The sequence below is a fragment of the Gossypium hirsutum genome, chromosome D10 (genome assembly GCF_007990345.1).
Source record: "Gossypium hirsutum isolate 1008001.06 chromosome D10, Gossypium_hirsutum_v2.1, whole genome shotgun sequence".
Lineage (NCBI taxonomy): Eukaryota > Viridiplantae > Streptophyta > Magnoliopsida > Malvales > Malvaceae > Gossypium > Gossypium hirsutum.
The window spans coordinates 17518524-17535271 of record NC_053446.1 but is presented as its reverse complement, the minus strand read 5'-3'; the positions used below and the strand labels follow the sequence as shown (position 1 = coordinate 17535271).

At 34.2% G+C, this 16748-nt stretch overlaps 1 protein-coding gene across 1 annotated transcript; it reads left to right on the top strand.

The window, feature by feature from the left end:
• The first annotated feature begins 8486 nt into the window (after nucleotides 1-8486).
• On the top strand, nucleotides 8487-12988 carry LOC107914423 (PHD finger protein At1g33420). The gene is made up of 5 exons (XM_016843334.2): nucleotides 8487-9160; nucleotides 9872-9998; nucleotides 10313-10528; nucleotides 11160-11768; nucleotides 11952-12988. The coding sequence occupies exons 1-5, from the start codon at nucleotides 8830-8832 to the stop codon at nucleotides 12757-12759; spliced, it is 2091 nt and encodes a 696-aa protein (XP_016698823.1). The 5' UTR covers nucleotides 8487-8829; the 3' UTR covers nucleotides 12760-12988.
• The last annotated feature ends 3760 nt before the right edge of the window (nucleotides 12989-16748 follow it).

Below are 16748 nucleotides of genomic sequence, written 5' to 3'. Positions count from 1 at the left end.
CTTTGGTTCGTCCGATGATGCACTATGTGTGCTAGTATATTCACTTGGATTTATCTGATGATGCACTGCGTTGCCAGGGTGTGTTGGTTGGATGATTCGTGTATCCGTCTTGGATGATCAATGATATTGAATTGAAATGATATTATGAAATGGTCTCACATGTACATATATGTGAAATATGATTAGAGATAGCATGTGAAAGATCATGCGAACCAATTATTATGAGTCTTGAGGATCGATATAGAAATAGAACGAATTAATAGATTTGATAATAAGTTGAAATAAAGGAATGAGAAATTGGTATGTGGTAGTTTGATAAACCATTCAAAATCACCAAAAGGGGGTGAATTGGCTTTTAAAAATTTGTGGAATCTTGAGCGAAATGATAATAAAATTGAACACAACAATTTAGAGTGGTTCGGCCCCAATTGCCTACTCCAGTACCTTAGCTTTCCACAACTAAGGATTTTTCCAAATTTGCTAATTTGATCAATCTTTGAGGACAAGATTTAACCCTATAGCTCCGTTAAGATTTCTACACAAATCTTAAAACTTAAAATCTCTTCAAAGAGAAACAAATAAACAAACAAAGAAATAACCTTTACAAAATCAAAGTACTTACCAATTAAGCACAATTACAAACAAAAACACTTGAGTTGATAGAAAAATAATGGAAGCTCACAAGTGTGTACAAGAAAAGTATGAAAACTTTAAACACAAAGGTTGATTGATTAAAATTTTTGCTTTGATAATCTCTCTTGTTGTAGTAGGGCCTTTAAAACCTGGTATTTATACCCTTTAACTGATTTCTAATCGTTGTGGTTGTTGGGATATTGGATAGAGCTGTTGGGAATAAAAATATCAGTGCATTAACGTCACTTACAACAACAGGCATCGATAAGTTTTCTATGAGTATCGATATTGAAAGCATTTAATGCCTAATTTAGTGTCCGTTGGAAACATTTCTATCAATACCAAGGGAATTTTACCGATACCAAATAAAATTTATCGATATCGTATCGATACTTGATGAATCATTTGGAAGTCAGAATGCCAATTTTCTATCAATATTGAAAAATGTATCTATAAAAGTATACCACTATTGGTATGTAACGACCCGACAGTTAGAGGTGTTAGAAAGCGAGGTTCGAGACTTTATTTTCTTAAAATGAACTCTTAGATATTTTTATTAAGTATATAAGAGGTTAGTTTAGTAGTAAATTAAATTTTGGATAAGTAATTTGCATGAAATTAGGAGTTATTAAGGTATAGGAACTAAATCGTGAAAGGGTCAAAAGTTGAATTATAAATTAAAATAAATAAAAGGGGACTAAAGTAGCAAATATACCATTTATTAAATGGTGGGTGTGTGGCCGGTCATGGTTAAGACCATTAGTATGTGTATTATATATATTATATTTATGTTAACTTAAATAATAATGTTAAAAAATAATAGTAATAAATAATAGAACCAATACATGCAAACATTAAGAAAGAAAAGAAAGAAAGAAAATAAAGAAAGAAAAGAAAAAGAGAAAAGAAAGAAAATAAAGAAAGAAAAGAAAAAGAGAAAGCTTATGACTAAGGGACCTTCAAGCTCAAATCCAATTAACTAATGTTGTACCGAAATCCTCAACTAAAAAGAGGAAGGATAAAATCGATGTCAAATAGCTCGAAATTCATGGTTTGTGTTTCTATAATTCGAACTCTTGTAAATTGTTGCATTTTGAACTAATAAGCATGATAAGACATAAGGTGAGTGGTTTTGTTAAAATTTGAATAAAATGAAATGAAATGAAATGAATTGATAAATGTTTGTAGGGATTTAACTGTGTGTATTAAGAAATACACGTATTTGTATATATGGTGAATTGAACATACGTTTTAAGAATTGTAATTGCTAATGAATTAAATCAAATGCCTATATGTTACAAATATATGTATATGGAAAATGTGACATTGGTTATATTGAAATTTGAAATGAAATCCTATTAACTGTTCGGGGTAAGTCGAATATAGATGGCATGCCATATGATAGGAAGAGTTCAGGGATTCTTTCGACCTCAAGTCGATGAGGCCTTGGGTGCCAATTTGCTTTGGTATAACCGATGAGATACTGGGTGTCAACTTATATAGCGTTGGGCGCAATTATTACTTCGGATTTATCCGATGAGGCACTAGGTGCCAAGCTGATATGTTGGTTGGATCCGTGTATCCGTCCGAGTTCGAGTCGTGTTAATAGGGAAGTTAAACGATAAAAATTGATGTGTTTGATATTGAAATGTCAATGAATTACGAATTGAAATGTAAATTTTGAAATGAAATTAAGTATTGATCATAAAGGTGAATCATGCCATTGTATGAGTTGAATACCATTGATAAGTGTTTGAATATGTGAAATTTTATGGATAAGATTAGAGAATGAGAAAATCTATATTATTGATATAAAACTTATGTTCCTAACATTGCTTATTGCATTTTTACATTTCAATTACTTGTACTAAGTTAAATTGTTTAGATTATAGGAATATCACTAAGTTTTACTCAGCGTGCGGTTTTGTTTACCGTGCGCAGGTTAGGTACTTCTCTTTTGAGCGTTGACTCAGATCTAACAACGATCCCGAGCTCAAGTGTGGTGATGTTTATTTTGTAATGGCATGTACCTAGGAAGTCTCTGGTTGATAGTTGGTTTGTTAATGTGATGTTAATTTGGGTTTCAAGTATAATGATGGTCATTTATATATATGTATATGTATATGTATATGTATATGTATATGTATATGTATATGTATATGTATATGTATATGTATATGTATATGTTTGCGGTTGAAGCTATATGTTTGGTATGTTAGTTTGACACAAGGTTTTGATATTTGTTTGTAGCTTAAAGCTTGAAATCTTAAGTAGCTACATGTTAGTTTAATATTGGCGAATTTAGTATGATAAAATTTAGTTTAATATTGGTGAATTTAGTATGAATAAAATTTGATTTGGATGATGCCTTGTTGATGTGTTTTGAAGATATAAAATGTGGTACCAATAAAGGTACATTAGTTAGGCACTTAAGATAGATGTTTTGGCATGATTTGAGCATGTTTAATTGTGTTTTGAATAGGTTAAATGGCTGGTGAAATGGTTACTTAGTGCCCAAGTAATCAAAATTTGGTAAACTTAAGTTTTAAGGTACATTTAGGTGCACACGGCCTGGGACACGGTCTGTCACACGGTCGTGTGTCATACATGGGTAACATACACGGTCATGTGCCTTAAACGTGTAAAATAATTGCATAAGTGTAGTTTCCACAATGGCTGACACATGGCCTGCGACACGGCTGTGTGAACCAAGTTAGAGAGTTACACAGGGAGAGACACGAGCTGGGACACGGTTGTGTGTCTCAAGTCAGTGAATTACACGGGTAAGGACACGGGCTGGGGCACAGCAGTGTGGCCAATTTCGAAAGTCACATGGCTTGGTCACACAGTCGTGTGTCCTCTATTTTTAGGCTTTTTAAGATTTTACCCTAAACTTCTAGAATTATTTCAAATTAGCCCCTGTTAGTTTTTAAATCATTTTTAAGAACTTATAAACTCGTATTTAGGACTGTATGGGTAATTTTTACTATGATCTAAATGAAATTGCCTACATTTTAATTATGATTGGTTAATTGATTGATTTGATAGTAATGCCTGTGACCCTAATCCGTCAACAGAGAGAGGTTAGGGGGTTACATTTAATGGTATCAGAGCTTGTAAGTTTAGCTGATTCTCGAACTAAATCGAGCTCAGAATTGAGTCTAGAGGTAATGCTAAAGTTGAGTCGATTTGAGTCGGGATTTGGATGCTGATTATACTTATTTTTGTTTTATAGTTGAATGATGTCAGATGAGTATAATAATGAAGTTGATCAAGAGATGCATATTGGTGATGATGTTTCTAATGAGTTAGATTTAATCGAATTAGTAACACCGAGTGCTAATCCAACTGGTGCTCAACAACCCTATGTTGAGTGACGTAACTATGTGGGAGTAGGTGAATCACAACTACTTCAAGCTATCGCTCATACTCTTCAGTGTGTTGCAAAAACTACTTTTGTTACAGTACCTACACCTATTGTCTGACGGGCTCCGATAAAAGAATTGGGGAGATATTGTGCAATTGAGTTTTTAGGGCTGAAAAGGGTTGACCCCTAGCAACGGAAGTTTGGATTGAATCCATTAAAATCATCTTGCAACAACTTGAATGCAACCCGCGTGAAAGCATAATTTATGTTGTTTCTCTACTGCAATGAGAAGCATATACCTGGTGGTAGTCAGTGACACACCATGTACCTGCAGAACGGGCCAAATAGGAATTCTTCTAAAAGAAATTCCAAAAGAAATATGTCAGAAAACTGTATCTTGAAGATAGAAGACAAGAGTTTTTGACGTTGAAACAGGGCAAGATGCTAGTAGCTGATTATGAATGGGAGTTTTTACGACTTAGTAGGTACGCCGTTAAATTTGTGCTAATCAAAATAGAAAGTTGTAACTAATTTTTACGTGGTTTACGTAATGAGCTTCGGGTATAGTTGGTATCGCATCGAATTATAGAGTTTGCCGATTTAGTTGAACGGGAAAATATGGTAGAACAAGCTCTGGGTCTTGATAAAAAGGCTGAAGTTACTTGTACAACTGGAAAGCGGTTTGGAGCTGCTAGCTCAAATCCACAACCGAAGCGAACTAAAGAAATTCGTGGTAGTTGAAGTCAACTTTTAAGTGTGACAGATCTGATAAAAACTGTGATCTACAATCGACTGTGTCTACGGATAGTGTGCGAGGTTCGTCTAGGGATACTGATATTCTGAATTGTGAGCATTGTGGGAAAAAGTATCGTGACGAATGTTGAAAGTTAACTCTTGCTTGTTTTCGCTATGGATCTACGAAACATTTTGCTCGAGAGTGTCTGAGGAATCAGAATGCTACCCCTATTACTTTTCAGAGGTATGTACCTGCATCTAGGGGTCGTGGAATAAGTTGTGATGGTTCTTATGCTAGAGGTGGTGCTAGAAAAGAAAATGATGCTATTACTCATCAGTCAAAGGCCAGAGTGCCAGCCTGAGCTTATGTTGTGCGGACACGTGAGGATGGCGATGCTAATGACGTTATGACATGTATCTTTTTATTGCATTCAGAACCTATTTATGCTTTGATAGATCTGAGATCTTTGCACTTGTATGTTAATGCTGAGTTAGTTAAATCGGGAAGTTTAAAATCTGATACGTCTTGAGTATCAATAGTTGTGTCACATTCGTTGGGGCAATCTGTGTTAGTTGATCAGGTGTGTAGGCGATGTCTGTTAGAGATACAGAATATAACCTTTCCTGTTGATTTGTTGATAATGCCATTTGGCGATTTTGATTTAATTTTGGGTATAGATTGGCTTACGGAGCATGAAATAATCCTAAACTATCGTAAAAAAAGTTCATGGTTTAGAGTGCAGATGGTAACTTGATTGAGGTGAATGGTGTTCGAACAAGTGGTTCGTTCAACTCGTATCATTTCCGTAATTCGAGCTGATAAACTTCTCAACCAAGGCTATGAAGCTTTTCTGGCCTATGTTATTAACTCGAATTCTGGTGATAGTCAAAGTAGTAAGATTCTTACTGTTTGTCAATTCTCTGATGTGTTTCAAAAAAAATTTTCGGGATTACCACCAGACTGGGAGGTTGAATTCATAATTGAAGTGTTTTCTGGTATGGCATCGGTGTCAATGTCTCCTTATCATATGTCACAAACAAAATTGAAATAATTAAAGGTGCAATTGCAAGATTTACTGGATCACGGCTTTATACTCCCTAGTATATTGCCTTGGAGAGCTTCAGTGTTAATCGTAAAAAAGAAAGATGGCTCGATGCGACTTTGTATAGACTATCAACAATTGAATAAGTTGACGATTAAGAATCGATACTCTCTACCTTGTATCAATGACTTATTTGATCAACTAAAAGGAGCTTCTGTCTTTTTTAAGATCAATTTGAAATCGGGTTACTATCAGCTAAAAGTGAAAGATAGTAACGTACCGAAGACGACATTTTGTAAGTGTTATGGCCATTATGGATTTTTAGTGATGCCTTTTCGGCTAACGAATGCTTTGGCGGCATTTATGGATCTCATGAATTGTATTTTCCAACCGTATTTAGATCAATTTATGGTAGTTTTTATTGACGACATCTTGATATATTCGAAATCTGAATTCGAGCAAGAGCAACACCTCAGAATTGTTTTGCACGTGTTACGAGAGAAATGATTATATGGAAAGCTTAGTAAGTACGAATTTTGGTTATCAGAAGTTGTGTTTTTGGGGCATGTTATCTCGGTAAATGGAGTTAGAGTTTATTCGAAAAAAATTGAGGCCATTGTTCAGTGGAAAGCACTGAGAAATGTGTTAGAGGGTCGCAATTTTCTTGGGCTAGCTTGTTATTACCGAAGATTCGTAAATGGATTTTCGAAGATAGCTTTACTGATGACAAAGCTATTACATAAGAATGTTCAATTTGTCGAGCGACCAATGTCAAAAAAGTTTTGGGAAATTGAAACAGATGTTGATTGAAGCACCACTTCTAACCTTACCAGAATTGGGAAAGGATTTTGTGGTTTATAGTGATGCTTCATTGAGCGGTCTCGATTGTATTTTGATGCAAGATGGGAAAGTGATCGCATATGCGTTTCGTCAGCTAAAAATGCATGAACACAATTATCTGATGCACGATTTAGAGCTAGCTGTTGTGGATTTTACTCTAAAAATCTAGAGACACTACTTGTATGGTGAAAAGTGTTACATTTATACCGATCACAAAATTCTTAAATATCTCTTATCTCAAAAGGAGTTGAATTTGAGACAACGACATTAGGTTGAGCTTTTAAAAGATTTCGATTTTGTAATTGATTACCATTCTGGTAAAGCTAATGTTGTAGCTGATGCCTTGAGCCGAAAGGCAATAATTTAAAACCTTAGTTGAGCTGGGTAATAAAAGAAGAAGAAGAAAAAGAAGAAGAAGAAGAAGAAGAAGAAGAAGAAGAAGAAAAAGAAGAAGAAGAAGAAGAAGAAGAAGAAGAAGAAGAAGAAGAAGAAGAAGTTGTTGGACAGTAGACAGTTTCATATTAAACTAAACAATTGCAAAGCTATACATCAATAAAAAAAACTTGATTAGCTATTTCTATATATCCCCTTAAAAAATAAAGAACAATCAAAGATTAGAGAACCCAAACAAGAGATTAGCTATCTAACAACAAATTCAGTCAATCACCACTCATACCATTATTATTTGTTTTTGGTTGTGGCTATTAATCTAACCTTAATATCCTCATCAAGGCACTCTTAGCAACGTCATCCTTCAAAGAAACCCCAATCTTCTTTGTGAAAAACACCGACAACGAAACAAAACTTAGAGGGAGCGATGTTATAAAAGTAGAGCCAACGTAAAACGAGATCAGAACAACCTTACTTCCATTTTTTTTTGACTTGGTGAGTCGGATCTGGGTCGGGACGGACCTGGGATCTAAACTTAAACAGTCGATGGAAACCAGATCTACATTAACATTTTTCTTTATGAACCTCACACGCTTATCCAGCTTAGATTGTTTAAGATCTTCGTCCCGTTTGAGGATCTTGACTTGACTCATGACGAGATTTTTGGCTGAAGCTTTGGGGTGATTAACAGTGGGACGAGAATGAAGGGAGGTGTTGGGAGAACACTTCTTACAGTTCCCTTGTGAACGATTTGTCCTGTTAGTGTTAGGATTAGGATTATGCCAAGGTTTTAAGAGTGGAAAAAAAACATAAACATATTGGGCCATTTAAGTAAAAAGTAAAAATATTAGGCCATTTATTAAAAAAATAGAAAAAGAATGATGAAAAAGAAATAATCACTTTAACTTTGCCTCGTCCAACGTGGCAAGTTAACTGGCCACATCAGCTGTGCCGTTAAGCCAGTGATGGAAAAAGTTAATGGGTGATTGATTTGTCTCTTTTCGATAACGTTAGTGACTGTTTTGTTATTTTTCGAAAGTTGAGTGACTGAATTAAAACTAGAGTGACTGCTTTGATAGTTACCTCAAAGTTGAGTGACTATTGGTGTAACTTAAGGAATTAATTTGTAGTGGTAAAAATTAAATTTGGATACATTGATTTTTTTAACATGAAAGTATTTTAATTGTTCCATAATAATTGGCCTCATTTCAATGTGAAGATAGAAAACTTGATGGTGTAATAAAATGAAAGGAACTTGACACATGGGACGAGGTCAAGATACCCTAAAAACACATTGTTTTTACAAATAGTAAAATACAATATTAAAAGAACCGGTGAATTATAGACTTATTAACAAATTTTATTGCAAATATTAAAATATCTTGTTCATTTATCCAATGGTCAATCTGACGGACATGATTAAAAGAAGCACAAGGAAATGAATTATAAGAAATCGTATTGTAGCGTATGGATAACCAACCAACCGCAACCCCATCCACTTGTTCATTTCAAATGAAACTGACTTAAATAAAAAACTTTTCCGACAAATAATACCCATAATATCGCAGTATAATATCATATCATATATAATGATATTAACATTGTTTCTGATTGATTGATGAATGAATGATCAAAACCAAACCCACCCTAAGCTGGTCTCTCCCTCATCCCAACACTAACCGCTAAACAACCGAATCCCTTCCCCCCCCCCCCCTCTTTTACAACCAAGATCCTCCTCCTCCATTAGATCCACCAGGTCTCTCCCTCAAATCCTTCCTCACGCACTCTGAACCGGATACACGGACCGCCACATTTTTCAGCATGGTTGTAAATGCTGTGCCCATGAAAAGGATAAAGAGAAGAGTAACAGTTGATCTCTACGACTTCTTGACGTTCCCTTCCACTTCCTCTTCCTTTGGATTTGGTGGTACCACGCCATTTCGTGCCAACATTAGGTCTTTTTTAACGAAGCACGCACTCATTCCGCCTCTTTCGTCGCTTTTCCCTCACATGATGATTTGGCAAATCGTCTTCAGAGTCGATGACGTGACAGACAACCTTGATTCCTCCTCCTCCGTGGTCTGTCTAGACGTGGTGGAGGAGGATGTCGCTAGATCTAGATCCGTCTACTGTGACCAGTGCCGAGTTGTTGGTAAGTAGATCAGATCGATTCATTGACCGATTCTATGTCTTACACACATCTGTAGGCATTTTCTTTGCATTTCCGTTTTCCCTCGGTTGCCTCACCCTGTTGCAATTTCTGTGGAAATAGCATTCCTAGTAAATGAGCTTAATAATAATAATACTAAAATAAAAGTAATATGTTTTATTTACTTTATGGAAAATTAACAAGAAGATAGACAAAGGCCATTTAATAATTAATAAATTAATAAATAAGGGTGGTTAGGTGAGTTGAATTGGTTTGAGAGCTGCGAATGTCTCGTGAGAAAATAATCATGAAACGACTCGTTTGCTTGATTTTAGATTTATAGTAAATAATAAATAAATTAATATATAAAATTGTAGGTGGAGGCGTGGGTTTCAATGTTGACTGGACATCATCATTATATATTTTTCTGTATTTTTATTTTACCATTGTACCCATCACAGTGTTTTTATTTTACTGAACAACACCGTTCACATCACGTCACATCTATCTATTGCTATTTAAGTTTCTCAAGCTTCTCTCTTCCTTGTACAATTGTCTTTTAACAGGTCATCATCTCACATATTTTTTTGAATTCTTTTTTATTTTATGGACTTCTTTTTAAAGTAAAAATCCTACCACTCTTGCTTGTCCATTTGTCTCCTTGATGGGTCATCTCTGAATAATGTTTTCCTTTTGCCAATGAATGTGTATTAGGGTGGAGTGAACATCCAGTTTGTTCTAAACGCTACCACTTCATCATAAAGGTGGACGGTAATTCCATCGGTGGCTACCATAAACCATGTGTTCGTTGTGGAGATATCCTACATTTGTCGGAATTAAGGTCTTTAACTCATTCTTTTTTCCTTACAATTCTTTATCTCAAGTAAATGTGATCTTCTTATGTCCATTCTTACAAATATGAATGGATAGTCCAAGTTGTCTACTTTAACTAATTACATATATTCAACTGTCCAGGTGGTCTAAACTATGTCGTCGTTTGTGATTGTGCACAGTTTTATAAGAATATACTAATCTGTTAATTTTAGGCAATATCAAATTGGGTTATACATGAGTTATCATGCTAATCTGTTAATTTATTGCCAATTTTGATCTTGTCCTAATTATGCTTTAATTTTGTGCATCATTTTTTTCCAGGTGTAAGTCATGCAACCATGTGACAACTACTGATGATGTAGAGGATTGGGTGTATCACCAATTAGAGGACACCACTCATCTTTTACATGGTGTAATCCATTCTAATGGTTACGGTCACCTTCTTAGGGTCAACGGCAGGGAAGGGGGGTCAAGGGTCCTTTCAGGATGCCATATCATGGACTTTTGGGATCGACTATGTAAAACCCTTGGTGTCAGGTAAAAAATCTTAGTGCTTGTTTCCTTGCAAATTTTATCATTATATATTCAAGAATAGACACTGTCATTGTCTTGCCATTGCTAATATTGTTCCTTCCTTTGTATAAGTATACAAGCACTAATTAGACCGTTTTTAATGTCATTATCTATATGCTGCATTAGATGATCATTTTAAATCCCATCTATAACCCAACCCAACACTTCCTTTCCCTTCCCTTCACCCCCAAGAAAAAAAAATCGAAAAAAAGGAATAGGAGAAAAACTTGGTAACATTTGATATTAATATCTTCCTTTCAATTATCTAGTATTAGTCATAAAACACTACCAAATTATTTAAATAACTTCTATGTAAATTGCAAATATTTAATTGGGTTAGTGTAAAACTTTTTCTTGCCAAAAAAGAAAATGGTAGAGGGTATCATTTTGTGCTAATAGTTATCTGGATATGTATGTCCTATTTAAGGGCTTTGTAAGGAATTTTCTCAAACAATATTATGATCAGTTTTGTTATGTATTCTTATTTTGTATGGTTGATCAATTTACATATTACTTGGATTCATTTAGCTATATGATTGAACTTTGTCATGTTATGGAGTTATTGTCTTACTGTTTTGCATTATCATACAAGCAGGAAAGTAAGTGTGACAGATGTGTCAAAGAAGTATGGGTTGGAATACCGGCTACTTCATGCCATTACCAAAGGCCATCCATGGTATGGGGATTGGGGTTATGAATTTGGTGCTGGTAGTTTTGCCCTGACATTTGATGCATATAGATCTGCTATTGAGACTCTTTCTAGCCTTCCATTATCCATGTTTCTACCGCAAGGATCGAAACCTAGTACTCGACTTCAGGATGTTATCTCATTTTATCGGTCTTTATCGAAGTGTGAGCTTCTAAATATAAAAGATGTCTTTTGTTTTCTGATGAGGTTGATCCATGATGCCCATAAGTCTTCCTTAAGGGTTGGGGATGCTACCTTCAAGAAACAACGTACTTCAAGTGTTCTATCATGGAGTAGAGTTGATGTTGTACGAGTTGAAGAGGCCATGTTTAGAGTACTTCGGGCGGTATCTGGTTCAAACTGGGTAAGTTCTCGTGCTCTTAGGGGAGCTGTCTGTAGAGTGGCTCCTCCAACACTCCTCGATCATTGCCTCATGGAACTTAATGGGAAATTGGCCGTAGAAGGAATGGTTGTTAAGGCAAGACACAATCCTAATTCTGGTTCTCTCGAGTATAGGTATGTGATTTGGTCTCTTTATATGCCCTTATTTGCACAAACATGTCTTTAGCAGGTGCAACTATTAGATTTTTCAATCTCTGAACAATTTATTAATCATAGGATTATTACTGACCCTTCTATTTATTGATCATTTAATCTCTTATAGTACATACTCTAATATGTTGTTTTCATCTTTTACAGACTTGAGCCTCAAAATGTTTCCATCACCACCAATTGCAATGATAATTGTGTTCCTAATTTTCCTCCATCTAAGGAAATTCTTAAGCAAGATCTTAAATTATTGTATGAATCCATACTCCATCCTCAAACCATGTCGACCTGCCTTCCTGATGCAATAAGAAATCTTACCATCAGCTCAGCTGAGAAGCTCCTTGACTGCAAGCAATTTGTGAAACATTACAATAATGAAAAATTATCAAGTGGGAATGAAGATGTAATTTGCATCTCATGTGAGTTGGAGCTAATGGATCAACATAAAGAAATCACTCCAGATCCACCTGCAGAATTAGTAGTGTTACCCATAAATGCTATTGTATTAGACCTTAAGATCGAAGCTTCGAAGGCTTTTCAAGAAGTATACTTGGCATTCAGAAGATTCCAAGCTGAAGAGTTGCTTGGTTATACTGGTGTGGAGGATTCCACCCGGGTCAAGCTATTGATGGGGTCAACAGGATCTGTTCGAGTTCGAGGGAGATGCTTGGGAAAAAGCAGGCTTAGTAAATATAGGTTGGAAAGGGGGGTCGAGAGGTGGACAGTGGATTGCACATGTGGAGCTAAGGATGATGATGGAGAAAGGATGTTGGCGTGTGATGTTTGTGGGGTGTGGCAGCACACAAGATGTTTCGGAATTAACGATTCTGATGCAGTGCCTGCCAAGTTTGTTTGCAATAGATGCAAAGAATCGCTACAAATGACTCTGTCTGTTGTACAGTGTAAGAATGAGAGTGGAAGCTTTGGAAAGGGCTTGGCTTCTTATGACGTTCGTTGAAATCAGGGGATATTTTTGGTGTTTAAAGGGAGGTTTTATCAATGTGTACATAAATAGTAACTGGCTTAAAGTCGCCAAGGCAGTTATTTGTTTCTTTGTATATAATTTTGCAAGTTGATTTAATTTAAAGAAGGAAAAAAGGGGTAGCATATGAGGAACGATCATTCCCTTGGAATTATCTTTTCCACAATATTTTTGTGTGCCCTCCCCTATATCCATTTTGTTTTTATTTTGGGGGTGATAATTTACGTTATTTGTGAGGCCTTTGAGTCAAATGTAAGATACCGATTGGCTATTTGTCACCAAAACTTCCTTTTAACCTTATAAGTTTCCAACTATCGCATATCTTTAACCCTCTGATCGAAATCTCATGAAAGAAAGAAAAATCTATGGCCTAATCCTATTCATTTCTTCTCTTAATAACTCAGAAATCATGTCCAAAAAAGCCTAAGAACCCAAGGAAGCTTCTAGCTCCAAGGCTTGGGGATTGATCATACAACTTCAATAGATGCAAAATGTTCTTAAGAGCTGTGACCTTTGCAATTTTTTGAATTCATGAGTACTCTCAAAATTATATACACATATATTTAAAATTTATTCATATTTGTTTTTGTTGAGATCTTAATTGTCCAAAAAATTCCTTGTTCAAACATCATGTTGGACAGTCTGTTGGGACAACAGTTTAAACATTTGTTTAGGCCATCTTATGAGCTGTTATGTAAGGATCCAATTTTCAGTGGTGTTGGAAAATGTGGTTTTAAAATCTCATTTCCGTAAACTAAATCCGTAAAATAAAAATATTTGCAGAGTTAATATGAAAATATTAAATAAAGATTAGTTAAGTAATTTAGTCGAAAAGATAGTTAATTAAAGCTCAATGATTAAATTATAAAAGTCCAATCACTATTGAGTTTTAATTAAGAAAATGCTTGAAGATCTAGATAACAATTAAATGCTTGAAGATCTAGATAACAATTATCCAAAGGGTCTAAAAGGTTATTAAACATTTTTTTCATATGATTAGTGAGAAATGATGATAATCACCATTAACCTTAATGATAATGATTAAATAAAGTAAAGATTATATTAATTGGTTTAATTAAATTTAATTAAGGATTAATTATAATATATTTAATAACTTAGCGGAATAAAGATTATTTTTATCATCTTCTTCAATCGTTCGTCCAAAAAGAACCAAACTTTATTTTCTAAAGCTTTAACCTTCAACCATACAAAATATCAATGTAATCAAGCTAGTTTTCTTTAATTTTTATAGATTTATAATCATGAGAACTTGATTTAGCTAGCCCATGTATCAATTTGTTCAATTGTTAAGTTTTTAGCAAGTTACCATTAGAGAGAAATTGATGATTTTGGGTTTAATTTGAAGAAATTGATAGTTAGTAATCTTAGATTGTAAAATGACTAATTTGTAAAGCTAATTAAGATAAATTTGTAACATTAGAGGCTAAATTGAATACATTGAAAACTATCATGAGATTATGTTATGAATAAGAAGTATAGAGTCTCTAATGAAAGAATGTGAAATCAGGTTTTGATCTGAAACTATATGTCAAAAAATATGCATATCCCGAGTATAGGTACTAATTGAATGAAATGCAAAATATTTTTGTCTTTGTATTCAAATGTTAATTAGATACAAACTAATATTGTTTCTATTATTGAATTATCTAACGTAGCTAAAGATGACGCCGAGCTGTCGCGAGAGAAAGGAAAAGCGAGAGTCGTTGACAAGTGATAAGGTAATTCAGTTTGTACTTTTATGATTCAAGATCATTATATATATACATTTGCATGTTGATGGCATGATTATCTATTGAGTTAATCTTATATTTTTGTATGAAATGATTTGTATTGAATGATATTGAATGTCGAGAAATTGGACTGAACTGAATATAGTATAAAATAGTGTGATATAATTGATATATGATATGTGATATGAATATAGTATGAATTATGTTATATGAAATTGGATATATATATATATGAATTGATGATGAAATGAAATGATGATATTATATATGAATTGATATGTGAATTGGTTATAAAATGTAATTGGATTATTGGTACCCTATTAACTGTTCGGGCAGAGTCAAGTATAGTTGGCATGCCAATCAAGGTATGTAGTGTATGAAGAGATTTGTGGAGATATGATAGAGATTTATGCCTTCGGGCCTTACACTTTTGTGCCTTGATGTGTTGGTTGGATATTGGTGTGCTGGAGGGATATAATTTGATGCCTTCGGGCCTTGCTTTATTAAGTCACTAGTGTGTTGGATGGTTATACTCCTACGAGCTATTGGTGTGTTGGATGGGTCCTGTACACCAGATTGTTGATTCTGAGTCTAGTTAATAGGGGTCATAAAGTATGAACTCAATAAATGATATTGTGAAATAGTACTATAGGTACATATATGTAAGATGTGTATACAGAGAAAATCATCATTGTTGGCCCTCCCGAGATAGTAAAATAAATAGTTTGTAAAAGTGATCGTTGTCGAACAACCCAGGATAACAAAATAAAGTAAGGAATCATGAAATATTGATATGGTTAAATGATATGAATTGTAATGGAAATGAACTTATTTTTGACAGTTGAAAGTTTAGCATTTCATATTTATATTGAGTTGATGAATGTAATATAGTATGATGGGTATATATGTATATACATGTCATGAAAATGGAATGAACCAATTTATTCGATAAAGATCAAATAAAAAGGAATGAATGGATAGTATGTTATGGAATAAAATGAATAAGTTAAGTCATTGTCATATATGACCTAATAGATGTGCATAAGTTTGGTTAAATAAATTTGTACATCATCTCGGTATTTTGGCTTGAATGGTACATTAATTGGTATATGCATAAATGATATGTTGATGAAAATATTTGGCATGAATGGAATGCGAATTTAATGAATTTAGAACTTGAACTAATTGTGTTCATATAACTAATGCTATTGTTATATTGACTTGAATCATGAAAGTGCCACTAAGTTTATTGCTCAATGTACGATTTGTTTATTCCGTGCACAAGTTTAGGTGGATCTCAAAGTTAAGTGAAGTGATTTCAGCATCCAATCTATAACCCTTGACTTAGCAAAGTTTGTATAATTCTTTTTTTTTGGTATATGGCATATATCTATATTCGAGTCAACCTTATATTATATATCATCTTGTGGTACATTGAATTGGAATTTGTCACATGAAGTTACATTTTGAAATGTTAAATTGTCATATGTATATATGGTTTATAGTTTCAATGGTTCAAATGGTAGAAATAGTCTTGTAAATTATGGTTGGTTTTTGAGTATGAATGGTTATCTTGATGAGTTTGATAGTGATGATGCAATTATAGTAGTATTTGAGGTATTTGGAAACATGCTTTTATGTTAAACAGGTGGAATGTGAAATTGGTCAAATTTCTAGACCATATGCTTTTGTACCATAAGGACCATTTAAAAAAAACGAGTGACGTTGTGACATCAAGCTCTCATCGTCACGATGAGGATAAGTCAGTGAGTTACATGGTGACTTAGAACCCTTAAAGTTACGACTTCAAACCCCTGAAGTTACGACGTTAACCTGATAGTTTGCAAACTTTACATTTGGGTCTTCATTCGATCTCGAGTTATCAAAAGAGTTTGTTAGCTCGATTGGTCAAAATGAAATCCCCAAGAGGAGGTGAATTGGCTTTTAAAAAAATTTAGGAAAGCTAGAAAGAAAAGATAGAACAAATAACACAACAATTTAGTGTGGTTTGGCTCCAATTGCCTACTTTACTACCTTAGCTTTCCACAATTAAGGATTTTCCCAAATTCACTAATTTGTACAACCTTTGAAGAAAACGTTTAACCTTACAACTCTCTTAAGATTTCTATCCAAATCTTAGGACACAAACCCTCTTAAAGAATTACAAAGAAGCAAACAAAGAAATAATCCTAACAAGATCAGAATGTTTTCCAA